At 37.5% G+C, this 27,552-nt stretch overlaps 1 protein-coding gene across 3 annotated transcripts; it reads right to left on the minus strand.

Annotated features, from left to right (window-relative positions):
• Window positions 1-5,262: 5,262 nt before the first annotated feature.
• On the minus strand, window positions 5,263-25,897 carry LOC149002613 (uncharacterized). Of its 3 annotated transcripts, none has more exons than XR_016170151.1 (10): window positions 25,635-25,897; window positions 21,141-21,290; window positions 20,931-21,043; window positions 11,053-11,131; window positions 10,438-10,466; window positions 9,026-9,119; window positions 8,600-8,689; window positions 8,303-8,498; window positions 6,559-7,468; window positions 5,263-5,758 (listed from the first exon to the last, which is right to left on the minus strand). XR_016170151.1 is itself a non-coding variant. In XM_089136478.1 (10 exons), the coding sequence occupies exons 3-10, from the start codon at window positions 21,282-21,284 to the stop codon at window positions 7,101-7,103; spliced, it is 1,113 nt and encodes a 370-aa protein (XP_088992604.1). In that variant the 5' UTR covers window positions 21,285-21,290; window positions 22,961-23,096; window positions 25,553-25,897; the 3' UTR covers window positions 6,248-7,100. The 3 variants fall into 3 exon arrangements, 1 of the variants encoding a protein (XP_088992604.1); XR_016170150.1 differs by having other exon boundaries at window positions 25,553-25,897; XM_089136478.1 differs by lacking the exon at window positions 5,263-5,758 and adding an exon at window positions 22,961-23,096 and having other exon boundaries at window positions 6,248-7,468; window positions 25,553-25,897.
• Between the last annotated feature and the right edge of the window lie 1,655 nt (window positions 25,898-27,552).

The following is a 27,552-nucleotide window of genomic DNA, read 5'->3' on the forward strand; positions in this document are numbered from 1 at the left end:
GTGTGGTTTCCTGGAAATAGTGAAACTTTTTTTCTCTCTGGTGGACATAGGTAGGGTTTTGCCGAACAACGTTAAATCCCTCTTGTGTACTTTGCTTGTGTTCTTCTCTGTTCGTAGTTGTGCATCCATTATCCCTAACAAGTGGTATCAGAGCGAGGTTCGTTGGATCATCCCTGGAGATGTGCGAAGATCCAGAAAGGAGAGGAAAGGATAGGTGCCAGGAGAACGAAGAAGGCTTCAACGGATTGATCGAAGGTACGATTCTGGATCTAGAATCGTGAAGTTTTTTTTTTTATCTATTTTTTCCTTGTAGTTTCATCGGATTAGATTGGTTGAAAAAGGGGGGGGAAACTGAGTTGGTTTTTCTAAAAGTTTTTTTTTTAACTTTTCTTTATGCCTTTGATGTAATCGTTATTACATTGTTTTAAAGAAGAAAAAAAATTTGAAAAGGTTGAGAACTGGAACGTGGAGGAAGACCGTCAAGGGAGAAGAAAAAAAAGATTCGGCGGGAAAAAGACGGAAAAAAAGAAAAAGGGATTTTTTTTCTTTTTGTTTTTTTTTTTGTATTATCGGATCGTGTCGTACAGATTGTTTCCACAGGTTTTTGTGTGAATGTTTTTTGTACGGAATTAAGTGTTCCTAAGGTTTTTGGGCATTTTGGACTCAATGGAAGTGACAGATCGAGGAGATTTGGCTCCATTGGTATTGATTTTGTGAGTTTGTATGAAGATCAACGGTGATATTCTTTCATTTGATTGATGGGTACGAAAGCTATAGATCAGGTAAACTGTATAGGCTAGTAGGGAGTGTTGAAACAGGTGGAGCTCCAGTTGACATTTTGGCAATGGGTACAGGTAGACAGAATTTGCAGGTTGTTCAGGCGCAAAACAAGGGCAAATTTGGAAAGAAGCGAGTGACTTTCGCTTTGGATTTGGTGAGTGGCAGTGATCTCTCGGAGCTAGCTGTGACAGGAGAGATGGAGCCACGTCACGTCGTATAGCGATGATGACCTGTACGAGACGCTCTAGGTGGGGGGTGTGAGCCATGCTAGTTTAGTGATGGCGGTAACAAAAACATTCCTGGAGGGGATGTGGGTCATATGTGTATAGCGGCGATGAGCTGTACGGGACACCCTAGGTGGGGGGTGTGCGCCATGCTGGTTTAGTGATGGTGGTAACAAAAGCATCTCTGGAGGGGATGTGGGCTATGTGGTAAGGTGTAGTGGATACACAAAAACGGGTGATTGCAGAGAGACATCATCAACGGTTTTTTTCAAGGTGGTTTGCAGAATTCAAGCCAAGGTGGAGATTGTTGCGTTTGGGTGTCTTGTATTCTGGGGGTCTATGTAATTATGGTTTTAGATTGTATTTGTAATTGAAACAGGGTTTGGGTCAATTACTAATACTGGGGTAAAATTATAATTACATTGAGATTAGGGTTTTAGATTTCCCTATAAATAGTCTCTGTGGGATAACCTATAGGCATCAATCTCTGTAGCAGATTGGGGAATCAATCCCTGTAGGGGATTGGGGAACCCATCCTGAGGATAAGGATTGGGGGCAAGCAAGGATAGCACTTTGTGGGTGTGAGAGTGGTGTGTAGTTTTCTGGAAATAGTGAAACTTCTTTTCTCTCTGGTGGACATAGGCAGGGTTTTGCCGAACCACGTTAAATTCCTCTTGTGTGTTTTGCTTGTGTTCTTCTCTGTTCGTGGTTGTGCATCCATTATCCCTAACAAGTGGTATTCTCACAAGTTTGTCTTTGATTGGCACATGTTGAAGCTAATGTTGGTTCACCGCAAGTGAACTACCGTGAAAACATTTCTAAAATCGCAGAGGTGAAGTATGTGCACAAGATGCAGTTTAGTGGGGCAAGACAATTTGCGAACATCACTACAAGGTTTGAACCCATCAAACATTTCGTTCGTCTAAGCAGAAATTTCGTCTTCGACTCCTAAGTTCTGAAAACGAACATAAACAGACAGGGAATCAGACTTGCTGCTTCTTGCAGTAGTCTCCTTGCTGCATCGTTACGATAGCGTCCGTTTTCTCTCATTTCTCTTCAACCTTGGTAGGTATCAGGTTTGAAGGTCTCCATCAAATCGAAGATCGAGGTCATCTACGTCTTCCTGTGGAAGCCCTCGAGCTCTACGTGCCACAGGAGAGGAGCCCTGGGACACTATCTTTCTGACGAATTTCGCTCTGTTGGTAAACTTCCATATTTTTCCATTTTTTTAGGGTTCTGATCTCCCATCTCCCATCGCATTTTAGGGTTCCAGATATGTTCTTTCTCTGGTTACGATATATAATGTTATTTGCTTCAGATTCATGGGTGGATCAGTGACATCATTTATTTTTGTAATGGAAAGAACACGATTGAATATTTCTGCAGAAGGTTGAATATTTCATAGGTAGCATGTTATTCATCCAAAAAACTAAGTCTGTCCTAAATTTTGAAGAATGCTTGCTAGCCCATCCAGCTTCCTTCTCTTTTCCTTTAGAGTGGAGTCGCTGAAATTCTAAAGACATGTGAACAACTAACAGCAGAAGAAGTCAGACAGAGAAGCAATGGCAGTCAAACTCTTTAAGGTACAGGGAGAAAATCAGAAATCCGGAAACCTGATAAGTTACTACTTTCCTTTGCTGTCGTGCGACTCTGGGTTGGTATTGTGATTAAGTGATGAGCCACTACCAATGATGTAAAACATGGGCAGATGGAACCAGCTCTGCATGGACTCATGTCAAGCCAATTTTTGTCTTGTTTGACAATGCTCTTTTTTCAAAGATTTCCAGGGCCCAAAGATCAGATTACATGCAGTTGGGATATGATTCTGCACTTTGTAAGCACAAATTTGTTGCTCCATAAAGAGCTTGGTCAACCATCTATGTTAGACCTCTTCGCAAAAATGAGTAAAGTGGAGGAGAGGGGGTCACTTTGGAAAATTCTTAGGGTATACAAGCTTAGTTTGGTTTCTGTTAGGGGTGCAAGTTTGGCCCTGGCGGCCTTGACCCGCCCTGAGCCGAATAGGACTTGGGCTAAAGATTTTGGCCCTAAGGATGGGTTAAGGCCAAAATATTCTGGCCCTGAACTTGGGCCAAGTGCTGGACTGGGATTACTCTCTGGCTCGTCTCTAATTTTGGCCTTGATTTTGGCCCTGATTCTAGCCCTAATTTTGGCCCTGACCTTGGCCTTGATTCTGACCCTGATCTTGACCCTGATCTTGGCTCTAATTTTGGCCTTAATCTAGGCCCATGATTTTGGCCCTAATTTGAGTCTGGACCCTCCACCAATATGGAAAGGAATTAATTATAATTCACATGGGTGAATATTTGACACCTGTCAAATTTAAAAAACATGATCATGTTTTGTAAAAAAATCAATAAAAATAAATTATATCTTCATTACCAATGTAGTAAGCATCCACCTGATTTTGGCCTGATCTTGACCCTAATTTTGGCTCCAGTCTTAATGTTAATTTGACCCTCATCATGTATTAGATTTTTACCATAATCTTCACATTATCATTGATATAACTATAAATCTCGACTTTGACCTTCAGTCATTTTGATAATATTAGATTATGAGTTCACTTTTTATATTATTTTGAAGAGTAATTTTTATTTTTCGAATTAAGTCATTTTTAGTTCCAAAAAATCATTGGTTTTTTTTTTTTTTTTTTTTTTTTTTTTTTTACTAAGACGAGATAATATATTATAAATAATAAAAGCTAGTATATAGAGAATTAATATCTAACAAATCTACACCCCAACCCTTTTTTTTTTTTTTTTTTTTTTTTTTTTTTTTTTGGAAATGAGGTTATCTACACCCCAACTTCTCATCATGAATATTGACATCATATATATATATATATATATATACTATCGTTGATTTACTTGTTAACAAAGTTTTGAATATGATTTTTTTTTAATAAGGATATCTATGGGATGGGTTTTCAATTTCCATCAACAAAGTAATGAGAGAACTTTTCAATTTCCATCATCAAAGCAATGAGAGACTTTAAGAGATCAATATAGAATTATGGAGTATTAATCTATTTATGTTTAAAGCAACACTATCAACTTATTGATTATTTATCATTTTGTATGAGCTTGAATTATCTTATATTTCTATGAATTTTATTTTTAGTTTACTTATGATACTTAGGTCCAAGAATATGACCAATTAAGGCTAGGGCCAAGATAGAGTCAATTAGGGCCAGGGACAAGGCTAATTGGGTCATGGCCAAGTAGGGCCAGGGACAGAGCCAATCAAGGGTAATCAGGGCCAGGCCAATTAGGGCCAACCCATCCCGACCCAGCCCAATTAGGGCGAGAATGGGCTTGGCTTGACCCTATAGGGCTTAGGGCTAGGGACAATAATCATTGGCCCTGAACTAGGGTCAGGGTGGAAATGAGCTCAGATTAAAACATATAAGGCTGGCTTGGGATTGCAAAAGCCGACCCCAGTTGCAGCCCTAGTTTATGTTTTAGTAGTTATTGTTTGTATTTATTCATGCATGTGACTTGATTATATAAGCTCATAGTTTGTGAATGTTAGTTTGTATTTCTCTAGATTTCTAGTTTCAATATTACTAAGTTTCAGATTTTGTTATTGCTTAGAATCTTAGCTAAATAAATCAACAAAGTCTATATTTTTGTTGAGCAAATCTTTGCTCTCTATATATAGAGTTGGCTTAAACGGACATGATTATTAAGTCTCCAATTTGTTTGAGGAATATATTTGAAGCCCAGAAGTAGAATAATTGCGATAGGAGGAAGGGAATGAATGCCATTACAACACTAAATAACAGTTTTGACAGTGAATAAATGAACTACAACAAACAAACTCCACAGAAGCAAGTAAAATAGAAAATCTAGCCACAAGTAAAAAAAAAAAGGGAAATTTAGTCTTAGTGATTTGATGTGTAGCCGTATACATTTGTGTCTCCTCTAATATGTCCTAAATCCATGAGTGAGGTCCTCTGCATCTTGCCACTACATGCAGTCTGCTAAAGCAATGAAAACATCGACCAGTTGTTGTCCTTTATGAATGAGGGGCTAGTCTAGCCGTAAAAGACCCGCACTCCGACGGGGAGGTCATAGGTTCGCACCCACTCAGCGGCATATATATAAGTAAACATTTAATTTCTACATTAATATAAAAGCTACTCTGATGATGTAATCATGGTTAGCACAAGCTAGCCCGATGAACCTCAGATCCAAAAAAAAAAAAGGCATGGTAGATTTTAACAAAATGACCCATTCTATTTCAAAATTGTCCCATGCCATCTAGGTGGAACATCCATCATTTTAAAAGGGCATGGTTCAATCATGTTGTTCATCAGAAAATTTAAGCATAATGCTCTCAATCCATTTAGTTATCCAATTCAAAGGGCATGCTTCCATTTTCTCCTTCATTAAATCGGTTTCATTATGAAATGAGTGTTATCTAATTAACAAGTAAAACTAGATGTTTATACAAGGAAATGAGAGAATGTTTTTTTTTGGATGATTATTTTATAATTGAAATTTGCACACATATTCAAATTAACTTTTCAACAATTGCACAAGAATTTTCCCCCAGGGGGTGGGTTTGAGATGGAATGATTCTCAACCCAATACACATTAAACAACAAAGTTTTCACACATGTGAAAAATGGAATAGCTCTAGCAGGTAGAGTTGCTTTATGGTTTCATTACCTAGAACTCTGACTGGATGCAACTTGATTTTGTAAAGCTTTGGCCATAGTTTCCTTGTCACTGTAAGAAAGGAAAAACAGAAAAAGAAAAAAATAATATAGTCAAATGATAAGCATATGAAAACATTCAACTCAAAAAACAACGATGACCACATCAATCAAACTACTGAGAATCCCCTAGCTACACTACTTAGTCTTATAATTAATAACATAAGTGGGCAGCTATATAGATTTGGATTCACCAACTCAAAGCCAATTCTTATGGGACTGATGTCACTACAGCAACTCTATTCTTGAGATGGAATTAGATCAAGGCCAACTCAGAAGAAATTACTGTAAGAGAACTCCAAGCCTATGAACTTCATGAAAAAACTTTTAATGAAAGAATCATGCATTACTAGTTCCAAGGCTTCTCAAAATTTCCTATTAACATAAAACAAAATATAATTAGCAAGACGAGAGATGCTCAAATTGATCTGCAATAAAGGACACCATCCATGGAAGCATAGTTACTCTCATCTGTAAAACAAATATGCAGATAATAAATCAACCATGTAAAACTAATAGATCTTTCACTGAGAAACAAAGAGATACTACACACATTACATCGGAACAATTGTCTGTGTCTGTAATTTGCTTTCTGGGTTCAAGAAGTTTGCAGATAGCAGTTTAAAGATTAGCTCGAATGAATAAAAACTACATAAAATCAATTCTCGTATTTAGAAATACCAAGACAAATTGAGGAATGACACCTCAAGCCATACTAATTTCTTTCACATGACCACCCTTCAACAGAGGGCCTGCAATTGGATTAAGCATTCAACTATAAGGCTACCTGCAAGTGTAAAAGATTGCACTTACCCTCCAATCCCTCGTAGCTTATCACCTTTCCAAGCACTTCGACATTTGAAAATCTTCCAGATGCAAATCCAGTGAGTTCTAGGTAGAATCACCTTAACCAGCAAAGCAAAGATCAAAATACTTCTCCAGCTTCTCCCACCTCTCCCCCTGATCTTCTTGTAGAGATTCCAATGGATATAATCTTATTGGTTGTACACTTATCAACTCTCATAATCACTATAAGAACTTCGTCTGAAAGCAATTCAATTAAAAAAATTGAAAATCTATTCTAGAATTTAATAGAGATATTCAAAGAAGTGAATTTCCACGAGTGCCAATGACACCTTCGGCACATTGGCATTTTTGCTCGCTGCCTCCCAACAAAGGGACTCACGTTTGATTCTTGTTACAATGTCTCATTTTTTTTCAAACATCTAATAGAAACAGGCACAAAAATGAAGCAACCTTTGGTAATGCTAACTGCAATCCACCGAGGGCTTAGCATTTGGTAAGGTCAGAACTAAATGACTTGTAACTGAAGGAAACAAAACAAAACAAATCTCTCAGAAAAGACTATCCTTCAGTTTTCCACCGAGTAAATTGAAAAGTGTATCTCCATTTCCATCGTCTGGCAGCTGAACATTTGCGGTTTCCTCTACAGAACCCACTTCATTAGTTTTTGGTGGTGCAGATTTTCTTACTGATAGAAATGCTACCTTCTTGCCTAATTCTGATTGACGCTTTGGACAGGGGCTTGAACTTTCAACTTTGCAGCTTTTCAAGCTGAAATTCATGTTAGGCGTCTGGCCTCCATCATTCCCACATTCTTCAACTTGGTTCTGGGTGTCATCTTTGATGAATAGATCAGCTGATGCGTCAGTTCTATTTTCTTCAGAGCGATGGCCTTTGTCCACGTTGCAATCTTCCTCTTCTGCACATCAAACAGAAGTTATCAAGGCCAGATTCATGATAAATTTTGCATGCAATAGGAAGGGACACACCTGTGCACTAGGCTACAACAGGGGGTCTGGGGAGGGTATTAACATATGGTGTCTTATCCCTGCTTGGTGGAGAGGCTATTTTCCTATAACTCAAACCTGTGAACACTGGGTCACAGACTCCCAATGGAGAAACCTTACTGCAGCACCAAGGATCATCCTCTCAATTCCACCCAAAGATTGCTGTTAGTATAATGGCTATGCACTGTTGTGAAAATCTCATCAAATACTGACAAAACCATTAAATTTAAACTTAACAGGGGTTTTCCACCATATACATGGAGATAAATAGGATTAGTGACAATCATATTGTTAACCCCCTGCCCCCCTCTCTCTTCTCCTCTCTCTTATTTTCCCTCTCCTAGAAGATCTCTTAGCCTGAAAAGCAATCTGATTGAGTAAATCCTTTGTGACATTACCATCTGGCACTCTTACAAACCTAACTTTTCCCTTTATTTACGCTTCAAAAACCAAATTTGACAAGCTTTGGTGCGACAATCAAGGTGCACTGTTGCAACCCTCAGGTTGTGGGTTTAAAACATAGCAGCAATTCTCACTGAACACACGGGGAGGTATTTGCTCCTGCCAAACCCTGCAGTGGCATGAGCTTTGTGCACCAGGGTGCTCTACATTTTCCAAAACAGTGACTAGTAGTTACCTCTGCTGACCTTGACTTTCTAACTGTTAACTACATTAAGCCCATTTGGTGGGTAGAGTTGATTATTCTTTCAGAAGTAAAACCTGAACTTACATATGGAAATTCTCACCTCCAAGCCAAGCTTCAATACTTTGATATTTTATTTTTGAAGATCCAAGAGAGGTATCTCTTTTTTGTTCAAAATTTGCATCCTGGTCCTTGATGTCACATCTCTTGGTTGTCTCAAGTAAAACAAACTTATCTACCTTCCAAATGCATTCCAAGGTTGTAACCTCATCATTTGAGGGATAATATTCCCTGAAAACCTGCACCAACAAAAAACAAGCATGAGAAAAAACAAGCATGAGAAAAAGGCAAGCAAACTGTTCAAAACAGGATGCATTGTAGGACATATGGTGGCACAAACCTCAATTCCTTCTTGAATGAAGTTCATACTGTGTTTCTTCTGAGCCAGAGACGAGACCATGTTGAACACAGAAACAACATCAAGTAACATCTGGCAAAGAATGGAACAAAAATCTTGACGAAGTCACTACATAAAACGGAAGAATGCCAAAACAGAAGAATTAATTAGCGACTACTTCAGATTTTCGGTGGAATGCTCCCCAAAAATCCAATTTGTACAGCGTTAAGTCTGTTAATTGATGAACCACATCTAAGAGCCAGCCATTATACATTTTCTTCAGGTCAGGATTAACTAGTTTTAGTGTTGAGGTTCTGTGCTGTGGGAGGTATGCAATAATGTTAACAGCAGAATGACAGCCCTTAAAAACCAAGGGAAAAAGAAAGACAAAATACTTTAGAACCAAATAATGGAGACAAGTATACATACTTGCTGCACCAAAACTCTGAGGCGTGCAAGCAAAGCCAAAATTGTGAGAGAAAATCCCATGAAAAATGATCTGGCAAGCAAAGAAGATATTTCTCTGTACAGAAAGGTTAAAGAATAATGTTTCTTTTCACTTAGGATACATCTTCACAAAATAAATCCCAAATGAAGATATGAATAAATTGTAGCCACTGATATGTAATGGTAAGAATAAAAGCATTGCATAGACATATTTCCAGCTCAACTAAATTAGGCCTAGTTGCAATTATTTTGAGTCCAATACATATGTTTCTGCAATGACCCTCAAATTAAAGCCACCAGGAGTATAGAATATTATTGAATCAATAATTAGTTCATAGCAAAAATTCATTTTAGAATCTGTTATTCGGATGAAAATGAAACCATGATAACACTTAATTAATCTGCATTATTTCCAGAACTCTGTTCAATGAAAGAACCAAGTTTTGTGTAGCACGACTCAATGTTGCAGAGGCCTTGTCTTGAAGAATCAGATGAATTAGGGTATATAAAACTTGCAATAAAAAGCAAGGGTAAGTATTGGACATTCAGTTGATGAATAATTACAAGCCCGAGTACGATCGGAGGGAATGCAGATATCATCAAGCTTATTGAGATTCCTACAATCCATAATTCTCCTGATGACAATCCATAATTCTCCTGATGACTTGGGCACCTAGCTAGTGTCTAGACAGTCAGGTCATGTTTCAATGACCAAAGGGTTTTGTACAAAACATAATATTTATGTCCAATTAGTATTTATTTTACACGGGGAATAATATGTAAAATAATGAATTATTGCACTTCTACTTGTAAATATGAGAGGGTCTTCTTCTTAACAGAGGCAGGCAGTGATGACAGTGGCTTGGTTACTACATTTCCCATGGTATTAGCAGTTCCTACTGCTACTCCCGATTCTTTCTCTGGGTTTTCATCCCCAACCCCCCCCCCTTCTTTTTCTCACTTTCTTTCCTTTTCCCACATTTCCTTTGTTTTTTTCCCCCTTTCTTTTCCTTTATTTTCTGTCTTGGTGGCTTGAAGAATACAGCTACTGGCTTCCTAGGCGTGCAATATTCATCATAGTAATGCTTGATGGCTATGTGACAATAGTCACAAGTTTAAACTTCTACAAATTCATGCTACTAGTGTTGCCAGCAAACTACAGAGAATAAAATGCTCAAATAAAAAATGAAAAGGGAAGAGCTCCAAAATCTAAAAATTTAAGAATAAAGAGAGGTGGGAGGGGTAACTGCTACCCCTGAATAATTAGGATACTAAACCTAAGTCATATAGTTAAGCTGTGGCCCAATTTTTGGCCTTCCAACAATGATCGATGGATATAAACAAGAATCTACCAAGCACAGATGATGTACAGGGACATCTATTCAAAAGGATACATAGCTGCCTTCAGCATCGGCTCAACCATCTGCAATAGAGAAAACAATCATTAGAATAAGGTAGTCAACAGTTCTATGGGTTATCAACACATAATATCCCCCTAAACCCCTAAAAAGTGACTGGGAAGAACAAAGTTCTGCTTGCATGTTTATGGTTTCCACGAAGGCCAAACCACATGCTACACAGAATGAATTTGTGGAAACTTCTTTTCCTCAGTTGTGTATGGTTTGCACAGAGGGAAGTTCCAAAATATAATTAATGTAGCATTTGAATCCACAAATAGTTCAAAAGGGGGAACACTTGGTTAATCATCAAACAGAAGACTTATTGTGGTCCTAGACTAGTCAGTTTTGATCTCAGAGAACAAAATTGAATCACACTGAAAGAGAAATACATATCAACAAATTCCACAGATGGTTTTGACCTTGATTGTTACTCCAATACTAGAAAACCAATCAGGGTCATTAGAAATGCCACTTGTGTTTGGAAGAAAAATGGTTTTATGCTCATCCTGAAAAGAAGGGGGGGTGCAAAAATATAATAAATTTCTCCTACATGGACAGTTGATTAAGCATCAGTCACTTCTTAATATTCACAAGGGAAAAAGCTAGCACCTCCGATAATAAACGTGCAACTCCCAAAAGTCTCTCTAGAAGATTGGCCTTTCCCCTGTCAACTTTTCTTCTCTTTAAACTGCCATTAAGTCCAAGAAGAATTACAATCAATGGCTTTCTTTGAAATGACATTTAGAACATAGCTCCATAAATCAACGTAGAATAATTATATGAAAGATATTTTCCTCAAAGAAAACCCAACCAGTTTAGAAACACTACAAAACAATGGCAGAAATACACGTTGTGAGTTAATTCATAGCTGTTGAGAAATCAGGGGAGTTTCAAAGAAATATAAGATCTCATGTCCCTGGGGAAACTTAGAAATCAACATGCATTTTAAAGATGTTACAGCAAGAACTAAATCAAGGACTCTTCACGAGAAATTTAGATTTCCATGAAAAAGTGAAAACACTTGGTGCTAGACTAGTTCAAAAGAAAGACCTATGCTTCAACATTGCCTTCAATCAGTTAACATTTGTAATAAATTTTGGAACCAACCAAATGCTGCATCTTCCATTTTACTTGAGGTTTCTTGGAATTAAGCCTAAGTTTCTAGAGTAACAAGCCATAAAAAGAGACAACCAGCAATGACTCGAAAAGGGAACTTGCAATTTTGACCCCACATATAAGTATGAAGTAAATGAAGTATAGAAGAACATCTTTTAATGGAATAGAATATGTAAAATAAGTGTTGTCAACGAATCTCAAAAATACAATAATACAACCATCATAAGTTCAATATAAATCACAAGTTCATAACAGAAGTGTTGGGTATGGCTCATGCTACACATTTTGTTGTCAACGACCTTCCCCCCGACACACAAGGGGTCCCGCTCACAGGCCTGTAAAGGCCTTATATCACTTTGGGCCTCGGGATTTCCTTTTCAGTTTGGGCTTGGGCCCATGAATAACCATTATGGCTCAGGGAAGCTGCTGGCAAGAGGAAGTGACAATCTGGCAAAAAATGGGCAAAAAATGAACTTGAGAAGTTGAAGACGAGATGGGAGGTGAGAGGAGGCAAGAGAAGTTGAGATCTCTAGTTGTCTCGCTTGAAACTTGGTTTTTAAAAGAAGGGGTGGGCCAAGATCTTGACTCAACTGAGATCTCAATCGAGTTGGTGTATCTCATGAGACTTGATGGAGATCTTGTATCGAGTCTCCAAAAAAGTGAGATCTCGCCAAGATCTTAAACCATGATAAGAGCCCCATCAGTGAAAGGAGTAGGATTAAAACCTACTTGTGGGGCAAATCGATCTACATATCAGTATGTAGCATAGCAGCTCAATGAGACTGCTTTAAAGTGGGACAAGGAGATTGACTAAGCATCTGAAGACAAAATGATCATACTCAACGTTCAATCCAATCAAGCAGTCATACACTTTATCCACATGATTTCAATAGGCAGCAATATCAATTGCACAGGTAGGTTAACTGTTTGAATAATGTCCAAATTCTACCATAATGTGTGAAGAACAATATAGTATTGAGAAATGGGCATCTTCTGCATGGTGCTGGAGCCATAACTTTTTCTCTTCAGACATCACAAACCTGAGCATCATTCCCAGCCTAAGGTTTCCTTGGCAGCAGTCCATATATAAGTAGCAGTCTCCAATAACCTACTGGCAGAATCTCGTTGCATAGAATTAAGTAAGACATTATCATACAATCATTGGAAATCCAGATATCTTGAGAAGAGCCTTTAGTAGATGGATGCTCAATAGTGCAATTGATGTTCCAAGAAAACCTCTGATGCAGTAGACAAGATCCACTTCGGAAACCCAGACCAAGGGCATGTTCTAAACCAGTTTTTTGGTCTGGGCAGGATGGAATTAATAATAATTTGTTTCAAGTCATTAATGCTTGGTTAGATTAAGTAGGGTTACCTTGGTAGTTTCACTTTCAGGGATTAGCTTAGTTTGGTAGTTTCTTATCACAGTTGTTATTATTCTAGTAAGGTTTCTACTTTGATGCAAGGCTTGTAGCATATTTATTTTTGTAACCGTAGGAGGAACTCAATGGTAAGATTTGAGATTTTCACCTTCCCCCTTCTCCACCTTAGTCTTCTCAATCTCTATGAAGCTCACCAAGCAGATCAGCCTTGGTCCACAAAAACCTTGACAAACAACAGTTAAGTAGATCTCTTGACCACATCAAACTAGATGTTACAATCCAGTTTGCCTGAAGCAGAAACAGTGAAGTACTCATTCTGAGTTTGGCCTTCAGTTTCAGAAGTAGCCTAGGTAATGTCTGACATAATGTCCCAATAACCAATGAGTCCAAAGTATCCGTAGGATGGAACCTATGGAAGTCATGTTAGTAACACAATAAATTCAAAGCATTGGTAGGATGTGAGCAACAAAAAACGTTTCACCAGCCCTTCACCCCCCCCCCCCAAAAAAAAAAAAGACTTAACACTTTCACCAAGGAATTTGACATTCCCAGAAAAAAGTAGGTGGGGGGGGGGGGGGCAGCGGGGGTTCTAAAACCCTAAAAAATTGGAATTCCTTTGAGATGGAAAAATCTACTACTCTTGATGAAAAAAATTGATAAAGTGTTGTGCACTGTTGCAGATTCAAATATCCAAAGACAAGAACACAGAGCTCAGTCACTTAAGAGGGCATTTGGCAACAATCAAGAACAACTTTTTCGTTCTTCTGTTCTCGGAGAGTAAAAAACAGGTTACAGGTGTTCGTTGAACGGTTTGGTCTTTCGTTCTTAAAGAACAAACCGGTGTGCTTATTGGTCTCCAGAACGGCTTCGCAAGGTACCAAAACAAAACTGATAAATTAGTCCCAATCAATCCTAGCACCCAACTCCTCTTCACGTGAAGAGCCAACACCAAGAGATTCTTACAAGACCTCCGCAACTCCGGTGTCTCCTCTATCATAAGCTCCTGTGGCGGTGATCCTAATTTGCATATTCTTCTCTTCCATTTCTTCCATTCTGTCTTTCAGCTCATTCTCTGTTTTACTTATTGCATCTCCTCAAGGCCAAAGCATTTCAACTTCAATTGGAAAGCAATGCTTCAGAAGGTCTCTTATTCACCACTTTGTAACTTGTGTTCACAAAATGTTGGATAGTGACACATTCTCAAGTTCTTACTCATGCTAAATCCCTTTTGACCCTATTCCTATTAAATTGTTGTCTAAATCTCTAAAATTGAGAGTTCATTTCCTTTTCATTTAGTTGATTCAGGTTGTTTCTCTGCTTCCACCTAATTTACAAAGCTACCATATGGAGTTAGGTTATTGTGTGATACAGAATGTAAGTTGCAGTGAGCAAATGTATTGGATAGAATGCACTTTCAGTGAGAGTCAGCCGCCAAATCATCTTGCTGGAGCTTATCTCAGTGCTTCAATAGGGCTAATGTCACATTGCTATGAAGGAGAACACTTGTTTGTCACCTATCTCTTGGAAGTTCATGGCTAGATTTTGTTCCTCTCTTTTCTTGTCTTCTTATTTTTCCCCCTTTTTCAGTTTGTGGGTTCAGGCTGTTGTTTCTTACCAGCTTCTTAAGGTTGAGAAGGAACTCTGTAGTTCCAAAATAGGCTGGGTATGTACCATTTTTGTTGATTAAATAAGTCCTGAAATTAAATGTTTTCAATTCTATAAAAACAAAAGAAGAAAAAATTATGAGTTTTTTCTGTTAGCTTTAAACTCTTTTGACTCTGTTGACTTCTCTGAAAATTTAGAGAAGGGTGACGTCAATCTGTAGTTCACATTGAGTTATAATGGGCTAAAGAACTGATGAAAATAGACCCCAGTAATCTGCTTAGCTAGTGAGGCTTCAAGATTTGTTTATTTAAGTTAAATTCTCGTTGTGGTTCTTCTTTGTTGTCAAAGTGGTTTCCCCCTTTCTTTATGGTGTGATATTACATATTACAGTTGCTTAGTCTTTTGATCATTTGAGAATTAGAAAAGTAGAAAGGGGTCTGGAAAAATGAAAATGTACTCTGTTAGGGCTTGTGGATGTCAAATCCATGTACAGAGGAATTCAACTTCTGATGCAACCCCTTCAACAAAAGTAGACAAAATCAGATCTGAAAAATAACAGACAAATCTTTGATTAAAGGACTACAAATATTAGAGTTAGAAGGTAAAATGTACCAAAGATGTTGGAGGAAATGAAAGGTCAGATGAAGTTGCAGGTTTAATGGATAGTGTTCTAGGTTCAAACAGAAGAAGACATGGAAAGAGAGGGTAGGATAGAAAAATGTGAGAGAGGCAATGGTGGAGAAAGACTCCATGTATAAGGAGCTAGAAGAAGAAAGTTGGTAAAGTAATAATTAACAACACTAAGATATCATATATTGTGGACCATTCTTATCGCTACAAGAACCCATTACTCATCAATCAATTATGTCCATCTCCTATTCACTCTCTTTTCCACATATCACTGTTAGTCATTCCCACAAGGTGAATTGACAGGTGGACAAACGCATTATGATTTCTTTGTTACATAAACAAAAGGCATTAAAATTTCTATAGTTAAATATGAAAAATCTTTGATGTCATAGTGTAGTCTTCTGACAAACGAAAGTGACAAAAGTTCTTAAGGGTAAAAAGTAGAAAATTAAAAAGAATGCATTTGAGGTAATTTTATGAGGAATCAGTAGCTTAGAATGCAATCCTTTTCTTATTTGGTGGAAAGCCATGGTTATTGATCCTACTTTATATTCTTCTCTTTCATTCATTCAAGAAAGCTTTTCTCCATTTTTTTTTTCTTATTCTAACTTGCTGCTCACTACATAAATTGAAAAGATTGTCTTTCCTTCTTACACAAGGTGGCCCAAGCATTAGTGGATGACAGGGATGGTTCGGTTTTTGAGGCAATACTTGAATGGGACAAATCCATGGCTATAGCTGACCTCATTGTAATAAAACCTAGTGGTGCTCCAAGGGCTGTTGTGACACACTGACATTATTGAAGAGTCCTAGAATTAGAAGGGACCTAGAGGATGATCTACAGCTGAGATATTAGCAATTTATCAGGCAGCAGTAAGTTACGAGGGAGCTAGGAAAAGAGTACAAGGACCCTGCTAATGGAAATGTAGCAGCAATGCTGTTTGTGATGTCCAAAGGCAAATGGATGTTTCCTGAGGCACACAGGTTGGACCAATAGTAGTAATATGATTTGGATCTAATTGGCTCTCCAGAACTGGAAGCTCATAAGTCATGACCAAGCAACTGAAATCATTGAATATTCAAGCTCATAATAATGAATGGTTTTTTAAGAATTTGGGTGCATGTAATGATTTTGTATACATATAATGTAAATTTATAGGCTTACATATGAACATTTATATGTTCGTTAAAAAATAAATAAAAGATTGTTTTCATTCATTTATTTATAGTAAGTTTTTATAATAGGAAAATATTTCAGATAACAGGTTTATCAAACAGCAACATGTTCTATAATTGTTCTTTTTTGCATTCCTTTTATCAAACACTCATCTGCAAACAAAGAATGGTCTCCTAGCACGGAAACATGCAAAAACAGTTTTATACAAGAACCAGTATCCCAGAATGTAAATGTTATCAAGGGCATACTAGATGAACTTGACCTTCAAAGATAGGAACCTCAAAAATCACAAAAAGGGCCAGCAGCTATCGAACTAAGAAAAGAACAATTTATCTCATTGAATGGCTGTAGTAATAGGCAGGACAGCAACTAGATTAATTGATCACCTCATTAGTGCTGGCTTTTTGAAAAAAGACCAAGTGAGAGAGTAAAGAATCAAGTGATGAGAAGAGAGAAAATCGAGAGAGAGAGAGAGAGAGAGAGAAAGAGAGAGGAAGTAGGGGACATTCCTTTACCTAGATCAGTTTTGGCTCAGATGCCATGTTAGGAAAATACGTATGATTGTAATGCTTGAATGATCAATTAGATTGAAGCCTCTTTATTTATAATGAGTGAAGTGAGAACAAGATTGCAATGCATACACTATTCATGAGTTGTAATGTTGCCTCAATGGGATGAGGACCAACAAACCAAGATTCCTGGATGATCAACAGACTAATTGGGTTTACAAAACCCTGCGGCTAATGGATTCAAGGGCTGTTTAGGGGTTTTGGGTCTCTTGGATGGGTGTATAGGGTCTGAATTAGGGTTATAGGTCTAGGATTTTATAAACAAAAATTTATATCTTATTGTTCTCATTTCAGATTTAGGGTTTTGGGGATTTGGGGCTTCAAGGTTTTCGGGGTTTTTTTTTTAAGGGAAATAGGGCTGAGACTGGGATCAAGTATTGATGGAAGTGGGGAGGTTGTGGATCTATACGGAGGGGGAATTCTGATGGAGGGTTTGAGAGATATGGAAATTAAGGTATGAGGGACAAAAAAGGGAGAGCCAAATAAGATGGGAGAAGATGAATGGAATGAACCGAATGGTTACTATAAACAATCCTAAGATCTGTAACAAGTACTAGGTAGAGAGAAGAAGAAAGAAAGATTGAGGAAGAACAGAGAATAATTGGAGAACAGGGTTGGGCGACAGAATCTACATGTTCTACCAAACAAGCAAGCACATATTTATAATAAATATAATAAACTGAAATAAAATTACAAACTCAAATATAACTCTTAACTCACCTAACTAAGCCTAAAGCTTAGTAGAAAACTCACCTAGACTAGGACACTAATAACCAAAACCTAAACCAATAAGGAAACCATGATTGGGGGACTCCTCCTATCTTGTTACATCATTTTATCTCTAACACTCCCCCTCAAGCTGGAGTATCGACAAAGAAAGCTCCAGCTTGGACAAATAAATTAAACTTGAAAGGCAACACCAGTCTTGAACCGTGTAACAATTTGACACCAATAAGCTCAAATCAGCACCCCAGGTCCCCAATCAACTAGTATAAATCCATATCGTTATAGAAACCCATGAGAACATCAAAAACCCTTAAAACGAAGGTCTCAAGATGCAACATGCAACGGTAATAAAGAGGTCCATCAAATGTAGCTCCTAAAAGCTACAAGAATTCCACTAAATGTAGCACCCTAATAGCAACATAAAAGTCCATAAAATTCCAACTCCACTACATGCACAAAAAATCTCATGGAAGTGTGACTCCCATGGCTACACAAAATTTCCATAAAAATGTACCTCCAATGACCACAAAAGCCTACCCCAAGGAAGGAACCCAACAATTAGACTCATTCTTGAATCCACTAAAATCCAGAAAAAAATTCTTGCAGTCGACATCTTTGATCTCCCCCTCATGTATATCATTACACATGATCAACAATGACTAACGATCATCTCAAAGGACGAATATCTCAACAAATTTCATAACAAAAGATCCCATAAATAGAATCCTAATGTCTTTAGTCATCCTTACACAACAATAAATAAAATCCCAAACAAATGTGATGTCCACAAATTAAAATAATGCCAACATTGTTATAAACCAGCATTTTTCAAGGGCTTATTGATAAATAAAGAAAAAGAATGGCATATCTGTTAATACCCCAAAACTGAAACAAGAATGGCCGCATAAATTTAATTAGAGAAATCTCCAAAAGGAAACACAAACAAAAGCCAAAGAGTAAACTTAGAAGGAGAATAAGCCTATATTAAGGAAACAAAAAAGGAAGCAATCCTAATTAAATATCGAACCAAAAAATAATGGAAACACAAAATAAAGCAATTCTAGGAATCAGGAAATTGGATCAGAAACAAGAATCAGGAGCAGAACTAGAAAACAGAATCAGGAACAAAATCAGGAACAGAACCAGAATAGAATCAGCAACAGAACCAGGAAATGGAATCAGAAAAGAACCAAAAAGTGAACCCAAAATTAAACCAAAACCTGAACCAAACACTGAACCAGAAAACTAAACCAATAGCCAATCGAACCAGCTTCTTCCTCAACAGAAACCCACCACGACCTATGTTTTGGCAATCCCTCAGTAGATCAAACTCAGTCCAGATCTATCTTCCTTTTCTGGGGGGAACGAATTCCATTTAAAAGTTGGAAACCAGTGGGATGCTCATCTTGGACAATCACCCGTATTTTGTCCACCGTATCCTTGTCAATCCACAAATCATCTGTTGGAGATAACGTAATACAAATTTCCTTCTGTTCAATTTGGATTCTGCCACTTTCGTTAATTCTTCTATTATCCTTTTTTCTTCCTCCGGCATGCACGGCAACCAACTCGCTTCATTTTCCACCAGGCAGCCAGAACCAGGAATCATCATGGGAAATTAAAACCCGGAATTTACCTCCTCAACGAAATACAGTCCAGAAAATCAATAAACGAAGATCTAAAGTTTGCTCTTCGCACACTCCAACTACCAATCCCCAATCGATGTTTGAATGTGCGACTCAATTTCTGTAATCTCAACAAATTCTCACAAAAATAAATATAAAAAATGCAAAGAGGGGGAGAAACACAATTTTGGTCAAACTGTTCTTTCCCACCTAGTTGGGTAACCAGATGATATTCACCTTAATGTCTAAGAATTTGTCAAATAGATAAAACTTGAGTGCAGGCATATTCATGGGGCTATTGAAACTAGCTCCAACAATTACTAGAATACAAACCCTAAATTGCCGTCGGTGTTTAATCTTCAGCATGAATCAAAAATTCAAGAAAAATAGCAAGGGAAAACAAGTTATGGAGAAATTGTTTCTTTCACCATCTTCCAACAATCATTGGAAAACACACCAGAAATTTCAAGAAAAACACATCACAAAAAACTCAGAATGCAAATTTGACCAAAATTGCAGAGTGGAAAAACAAAAAAACTGATACCATCATAACACAAGATTTCCCAAGTTAAATCTTTATGGGATTTCAAGTTCATCTTCTTCATTGAACTAAGGTCCCGTTTTTCAAACGAGAAACCTAAATGACTCTCAAACCGGCAATAGAGATTATGGCTCTACTATCATATAAACAATCCCAAGATCTGTTACAAGTACTAGGCGGAGAGAAGAAGAAGAAAGAGGTATTAAGGGAGAAGAGAGAATAATTGGAGAACAAGGTTGGGCGATAGAATCTACATGTTCTACTGTACTAGCAAGCACATATTTATAAACTGATAGAATTACAAAGGAAATATAACTCAAATATAACTCTTAACTTACCTAATTAAGCCTAGAGCTTAGGAGGAAACTCACTTAGATTAGGACACTAATAACCAAAACCTAAACCAACAAGAAAACCACGATAGGGGGACTCCCCCTATTGTGTTACGTTATATTATCTCTCATTATCTCTAACATTTACTTACTAAATACAGAGGAGTTGGGAAGGAGATGGATGTGTGGAAGTAGACCAACAATTCTGAAGAAGGAGAATTCCTTCAATTTGAAACCCTGGATACTCAAACACCTTGATCGTGGTTGCAACAAAACTCTCAATAATTGTATTCTCAAATCTGCATTTGGTTACAAGCATAAGACTGTCTAATTATAGTATTTAATAATGAACCCTAAAAAGAATTCAAATGGGACTTCTACTTTAAATAGGCTTCTTTTTTTTTTTATCTTAAAAGAATCCTTAGCTCAATCTAGACTGACTCAAATAATAACTTTAAAATAGAATTGAACTCCCAACAAACTCCGAACTACAATCATGGCCATAGTTGGGCCCGAGCAGGACTGCCAAAATTACCAACTACCCCTGGTATCTATTGTGCTTCTTCTGCCGCTGGGCAGCAAGCCTAGGACTACTTCATTCGATCCTTGGGACTCTTCTTGGTGTAGGTTTGGTGACCTACATCATGTGGTTCAAGTGATTACATGAATAATAAACAATCAAAAAACCACAATTGTATTCTAGGGTACATTATTCAACAAATCTCAATTGTCATCTTCAGAGCAGTATAAGTAACTATCTGGGAAAGATAAAAGAAAACTCTACCTTTCCAAAAGATGCACAGCTTGTGAAGGTTTATTTCCCGTTATAAGTGGAACAAGGTGTTTCAAAATGTCCCCCAAACGAACTGACTGCAGAAGTCTCACGTCCCTCCTAACCTAAAAATATTACACAATGAAAAATAAGTCAAAAAAGAATAAAAAGAATTACAAAACGTTAAGAGGTAGATGGAGCAAGGGGCAAAAAGGTAAGAACCTTTAAAAGATATTGAAAATATAGGCATCGACGGTGCTGGTTTTTTCCCTTGTAGATAAGTCGTTCAAGGATACCTGACTCTGTTTGCAGTTGAACAAGGAATGACTTCAATCTCTGCTCGAGATTTGCACCTTCTTGACCCATGATATTCTACACAATTATTTGAAATAATTAGAAATTTAGGGGGGGGGGAGGTATGAATCTTTATGGATATCAAAAACTGGATTGAACTTTAAAAAAAAGTATTCAGAACAAAAAACAAAGCCTAGTATACATTACGCATGTTTAATATGTGTGCCTAGAGTTGGAGCCAAATCATGAGCATATTCATTCAACATGTTGAATGCTAAATTATCAAAAGAAAGTTTCCTAACCAAAATAAACACAACAAAACAGCTAAATACTTAATTCCAACATATTCCAGCAACGGTAAATGCCACAGCACCCTAGTTTTACAATTATCGCATGGCACAAACAGTAAAAATGACTATCACAATCATTACAACATCTCATAGCCCATATACATTTATTGACTACAAGAAAACTACCAAGCTGGATCTAATGGCTAACTGATTACCAAAAGGTTGAATTAGAATAATCAGCAATGATATAAGACAGCAGGCCAATCAATAGCCTCTCAAATAAAGGAATACTAACAACAAGGGCAATGGAGTCCATTACGGATCCCACTTCTAGTCAACAAGGGTAAGTTATTGTAATGACTTAGCAAAACAGAAGCTAAACTGGTGGCTAGATCTGGAAATATCAAAGAGTCATCCAACTAGTAAGACAATAAAACAGAATATTTAGATTAAGTAACTACAGAAAATCAGCAAATAAACCAAAAAATCATAAGTGAAAACCAAGAAAGATTGGCACCACCAGAAGTATAGCGTAGTCAGAAAACTAAGCAGAAGATTAAGGATAGCTAGTAAATAGCGAAGCAAATCAGGGAGTAAACACAAAAAAGTAGAATAACATGTGTAGAAGAAGAAGAAAAAGGAGCCACTTTCCAGTTGGAAACTTACAAAGCAGAATATGCCTTCATCTAAGTGTGAATAAGGAATCCCCACCAAGGTTTTTTTTTACTGTATCCCACAGCAGAGCAATTCTGAATGCAAGCATATACTTAACAGATTGTTCAAATCATTTCAGGTGGGGTATGATCACCTCCTCTTTTTATGCAACTTCAAGTAAATAAGAAAAATAAAAAACCTCCATGATTGAAAAGAGGAATCTCCTACTCCCTCAAATTTTGACTTGTATAATTGGCCAATTACAATATCAAAACCCAAAAATACTAAACCCATGGCACATGTAATTCATTGGGCAGTAAAAATTAAACATACGAGTACATTCTTTTACCCAGTCCAACAGCCAGGGAGCAGAACCCTTGTTGTTCGGAACTGTGATACTGCATTAAGATTATTTATATTGTAGCAAACATTGGTAAATTACCAGACAGCCAAGGACAAAAGTAAAAAAGACTTTAGAAAAAGCCATTGGTAGCCAGGTTGCAAATATAGAAAAAGCTTTAATGGCTTTCTTTTCTTCAAAATTTAATTCTTAGAAATCTAAGTCAGTATAGGAGATGGAGGTTTGGGAGTTCTATCAGTCAAGACTACAACTTAAGCTAACAAAAATACAACTTTAGAAGCCTTCAGCAAATCCAAGCTCAAATCTGAATCTTTATTACCTACAACTACAAGTGTTTCTTTTCCAACACATAGAAAGAAAGAGCTTCTCGCAGAGGAACTTCTATTCAAGGCAGATTGGATCAAAAAAAAGGAAGCAACAGATAAAAGCCCCAACTGTTTTACCTGCTGGTTTTGTGCTACCACACCAGAGCAAACAAGATGATAGCTTCTCCAGTTATGGAAGGCTGCCCATGTGTTAGTTGATACCTGCTGCTGCCTCAGCACATTGCATACTCATGTACTCAGACCTCATGTTCCCCTAACTTAAAAAGGGCATCATTGATGATACTATTCCCTGCTGGTTATCCAACTTTTAGATAATTTAGGCAAGGAGAACTGGCAAGAAATGCTTATCCACTTTTATATATTTCTACAGCAAAATTGGTCACAATTTGACTTGAAAGCAATATTTTGGGTTGTTTCTGGTTCAGGTAAGCAATTTTCCTGCAGTGGAACTATAAATTCTGGTTTTTTTCCTTCCCCAGGAAGAAGACAAATTCTGTTTCTATATTCGAGCTGAAAGAAAAAAACGAACCAAGGTAACAGAGGAAGGGGGCTACCAAGTGATTATCATTAATTAATCTTCAACCTCTGTGAGAAAGAAACCTAGCTCCAAAGACTGTAACCAGTGCTTTCTCCAGCGATACAAAAAGGTTCTGTGGATTAGCAATGGCATGATACAGAGTGAATTTGGATCTCAATAGGTGTGGTTTTTGTTTGATCTCTACAAGTACAAGAATTGGGTCATGAATAAGGAGTGAACCAGGACTCATGAATTGTCTCCCTCAAGATAGATTACAAAGAAAGTGATTGTGATTCAATCAATACGAATTCCATCCAGCCATTCCAAGACATTGGGTTCTCATATAACTTGTTGAGATTCTGATTTAGCTAATCAGGTCCTCGTGGAAGCTGGAGGCAATTTATGTGTGATTCAGCTTCTCTAGGGAATATTTTTTAAGTCCGAGTTATGTTTTTGGACTTGAATAGACTCTAGAGCATTGAAGAAATGTCTCGTCAGCTAAAAAGCTTCAGAAATTTGTTGTTGAATCTTAATGAGCATTCCCCATACTACACCAATGGGGATGCAGAGAACAATATCATTAATAGGAGCCAATTTGTTGTTGTATCATGAATTACCTTTTAGTCATTTAATGAATGAATTTTAAATCATGGACCAAATCATCGGTGCAAAGATTTTGGATATGCTTAGGGTTGCATCTAAAGCATAATACAAACACAATATGAAGCATCCATTATACCTAGATTGGCTCTCTTCCATTAAAATACATGGGAAACAAAATACAGGCTACAGCGGACCATCAGTAAAACAAACAAGGATGCCAAGTCTAGTGTCAACAAAAAGATTCATGATTCAAATTTGTTCTCTCTCTCTTTTTTTTTTTTTTTTTTTTTTGGGGAATGGGCCTAGGCGCCTAGGCGGACGCTTTGACAACCATGCTCAGAAGATTCACCTCTTCATGAAGTAACCCCCTAGCTATGATACACTGCCTACAATGCAAAAGTCCAAGAGAAATCTTAATAAAATGTTCAAACCTTAATTGAGGAGCTGCCTAACAAGGTTGCAAATACAGTTTACATTTGTCTGTTTGTGAAGAGATGAAGAAAGGGGGTCTGTTTGAGGTTAAAAGAGGTAAACAAGGGAGTTACTCAGCTTGTAATAACTGTTTCTAGTGGATCAAGTAGTGACGAGGCATAGCAATTACAAAGAAGAGTTGAGATATTGGAGAAGCTATCGAAGGATTTATAAAAGAGGTGAATCTAGGAGTGCAAGTTTGGCCCTAGTAGCCTTGACCCGCCCTCAGCCCGAATAGGGCTTGGGCTCAAGATTTTGGCCTTGAGGGCAAGTCAAGGCCAAGATATTCTAGCCCTGACTAGGGCCACGGGCATAGTTGTCACGGCGACGAGGCCATGCGAGGCGGTTTTAACTAGTTGAGGCAATGAATCGACGAGGCGCCCTCCGAAGTGCTTTTGAGGTGGTCGAGGCATTTTAAGTGAAATTTTTACATTTTAGTGTACATCTCATACACTAATTCATTATTCATTATAAACGTATCATATCTTATATAATAATAAATAATTAAAAAAAAAAACTAATATTAGCCATTTACCCTACCTCAAGTCATCCAACATACTACATACTAAAGTTCCTGAAATTCTGATTCCTAAACTGAGTCATTCTTCTTCTGAATCTCGTTACCGTTTACTTCATAATCAATAATTTTGGTTATTCTTGATTTTATATTCTGAACTCTAAAATCCCTGCATCAATCCAGATGTTCTGTCTTGATTTCTAAATTCTAATTTCCCAATCAGAAGAGCAAAAGCTCCCTAACTTGAGAAAAAGCCCATTCTGGCTCTTGAATTCATTCTTCCGCTAGAATTCCAGTATATCGTCAAGTATGGAAAACCAATCAATCAAGACAACTAACTGATCCAAGTCTAAACCAAAATACTGCAGGTTTTCTGTGGCTGTTTGCAGGGACCTACTAGTAGCAATGGTGATCAATCCTACTTAATTAATAAGAACGACAGGGTGATCAAAAGCACACAAGCCAATAACCAGCAAGTAAACCCAATCAATTTTAATGCAATCATCTTGATAGGCTAAATGAACGTATACAAAGGAAAAAAATCCTACGATTTCATCAAAGATAGAAATAGGAAAAGAAGGCGAGTCGAGAAGTTACAAACTTTAGCTGTCTGATACAGTGCTGCCAACTCGAGAGCTACCGAAAGCGAGAAGTACACAAAGGAAAAATATGCTTGCTCTCACAGTCTTCCGCTGCCACTGGAGGTTGCTGGCTTGCTTCCGCGGGAAGTTATTGCTGCTGGAGGTTGCTGCCGCCGGAAGTTGCTCCCGCTGCAACTACGGTGGTTTTTGTATGACGAAAAAAAAAAAAGCAAGAAATAAGAGAGTAGCAGGTGTCGCTAGCTGTCGCCGGTGTCACTGGTGGTCGTCGTCGATCGTCTGGAAGAGAGTAGTAGAGGGAGAGGCAGAGAGGAAGAAGAGAGACGTCAGGGATTAGGGAATTTCGGGTTTTCACTCTCAGTGAAATTCTCAATTTTTCCCCTTTTTTTTTTTCTTTCAAGCCATCAGATGATTCTCAATTGGAATCTAATTTTCAATTTATTTTTGGCCTTTGATTTGGAATAAAAAATGGTGATTTTTTAAAAACCACAAAGGCGGTCACCTAGGGGTCTAGTGCGTCCGATGCTTCCAAGGGGATGCATCGGTGACTCCTCAAAGCCCGAGGTGACCGCCTTATGGACTCCCCCTTGACAACTATGGCCACGGGTAGGCCTGGGATTGCCCTTTGGCCCATCAAGCCGTCCCAACCTTGTCCTTGACTTTTTGTCCTGATTTTGGCCCTAATCATAGCCTTGATTCTGACACTAATTTTGGCTCCGATCCTAATTCTCATTTTGGCCTTAATCCTGACCCTAATTTTGATACTAATTTTGTTCTTAAACTTAATCATAATTTTTTGCCCTGATCTTCACCTTAATTTTGACCATAATCTTAACATTAATTTTGTCCTTAATCTTAACCCTAATTATGTCCTTGACTTTTACCTTGATCTTCATATTAACCTTGATATAAGCCTTGATTTTGATTGAATTATTTTGATCATATTAGAATATGAGTTCACTTTTCATATTATTTTTTAGGTTAGTTTTTATTTGGAACCCTTAAGGTTCAACCTAAGTCATTTTTAGTGCCCAAAAATATTGACATCTTTCATGTGCCTCCAATATGGTATCTCAAAAGAACGTATCAAAGACAAAAATTATGTTTGTAACTAAAATACATTTTGTTTACTACAAAAAAATACCTTTATTTTGTAGAAGACTAAATTACCGTTAATTTACTCATTAACAAGGTTTCGAATAGGGTTTTTTTTGTTGGATGGGGATATTAATTTATTGAACAATTGTGAATGATGACATCCTTACCTAACTTAACTTTTATCTAAAGTAAATTGACTGCTTGATCTCAACGAATAAGGAACAAGGACAAGGATAGGGCCAATCAGGCCCAGGGATGGGGCTAATTAGGGCCAAGGACAAGGCCAACAAGTCAAGGACTAGGGTCAACTCATCTTGACCAAGCCCAATCATGGACAATTAGGGCGAGAATGGGATTGGCTTTGCCCTATAGAGCTTAGGGTCAAGACAATAATCCTTGGCCCTAAATTAGGGTTAGGACATGAATGAGCTTAGATTAGAATATATAAGGCTGGGCTTGGGATTGCAAATGCCCAGGACTAACCTGGCCCTTGTTGCACTCTTAGGTGAATCAGATTTTCTCATACGTTCTATTAGAGAGAAATAACTTGATCAATAGCCTCCACCAAAAGCTACAGAAGAAAAGTGGGTACAAGGATTGAACAGGAACAATTTCTTTAATTAATTCTATTTTTTGAAGGTGGATTTTAATTACCTGTTACTTGTCATATTCATAACCACAGAATTTGATTTCACATTCTACTTACTAGATTAAGTTTAGTCGAAATGTCGCACAACATTTGGCAGTAACAAATAGTAAGAATCATTATTTTATATTTACTGAATTCACTCTCCTCATCTGAAAAATATCATGGGATGACGTATATAAAAAAAATATATATTTACAACAGCCCCAAACCAAATACCCATCTACCAAAGAAGACGTTGTTTATTTGACACAGCAG

This window comes from Hakea prostrata, chromosome 10 (assembly GCF_041222555.1).
Source record: "Hakea prostrata isolate BN-2017 chromosome 10, UWA_Hpros_2, whole genome shotgun sequence".
NCBI classification, from domain to species: domain Eukaryota; kingdom Viridiplantae; phylum Streptophyta; class Magnoliopsida; order Proteales; family Proteaceae; genus Hakea; species Hakea prostrata.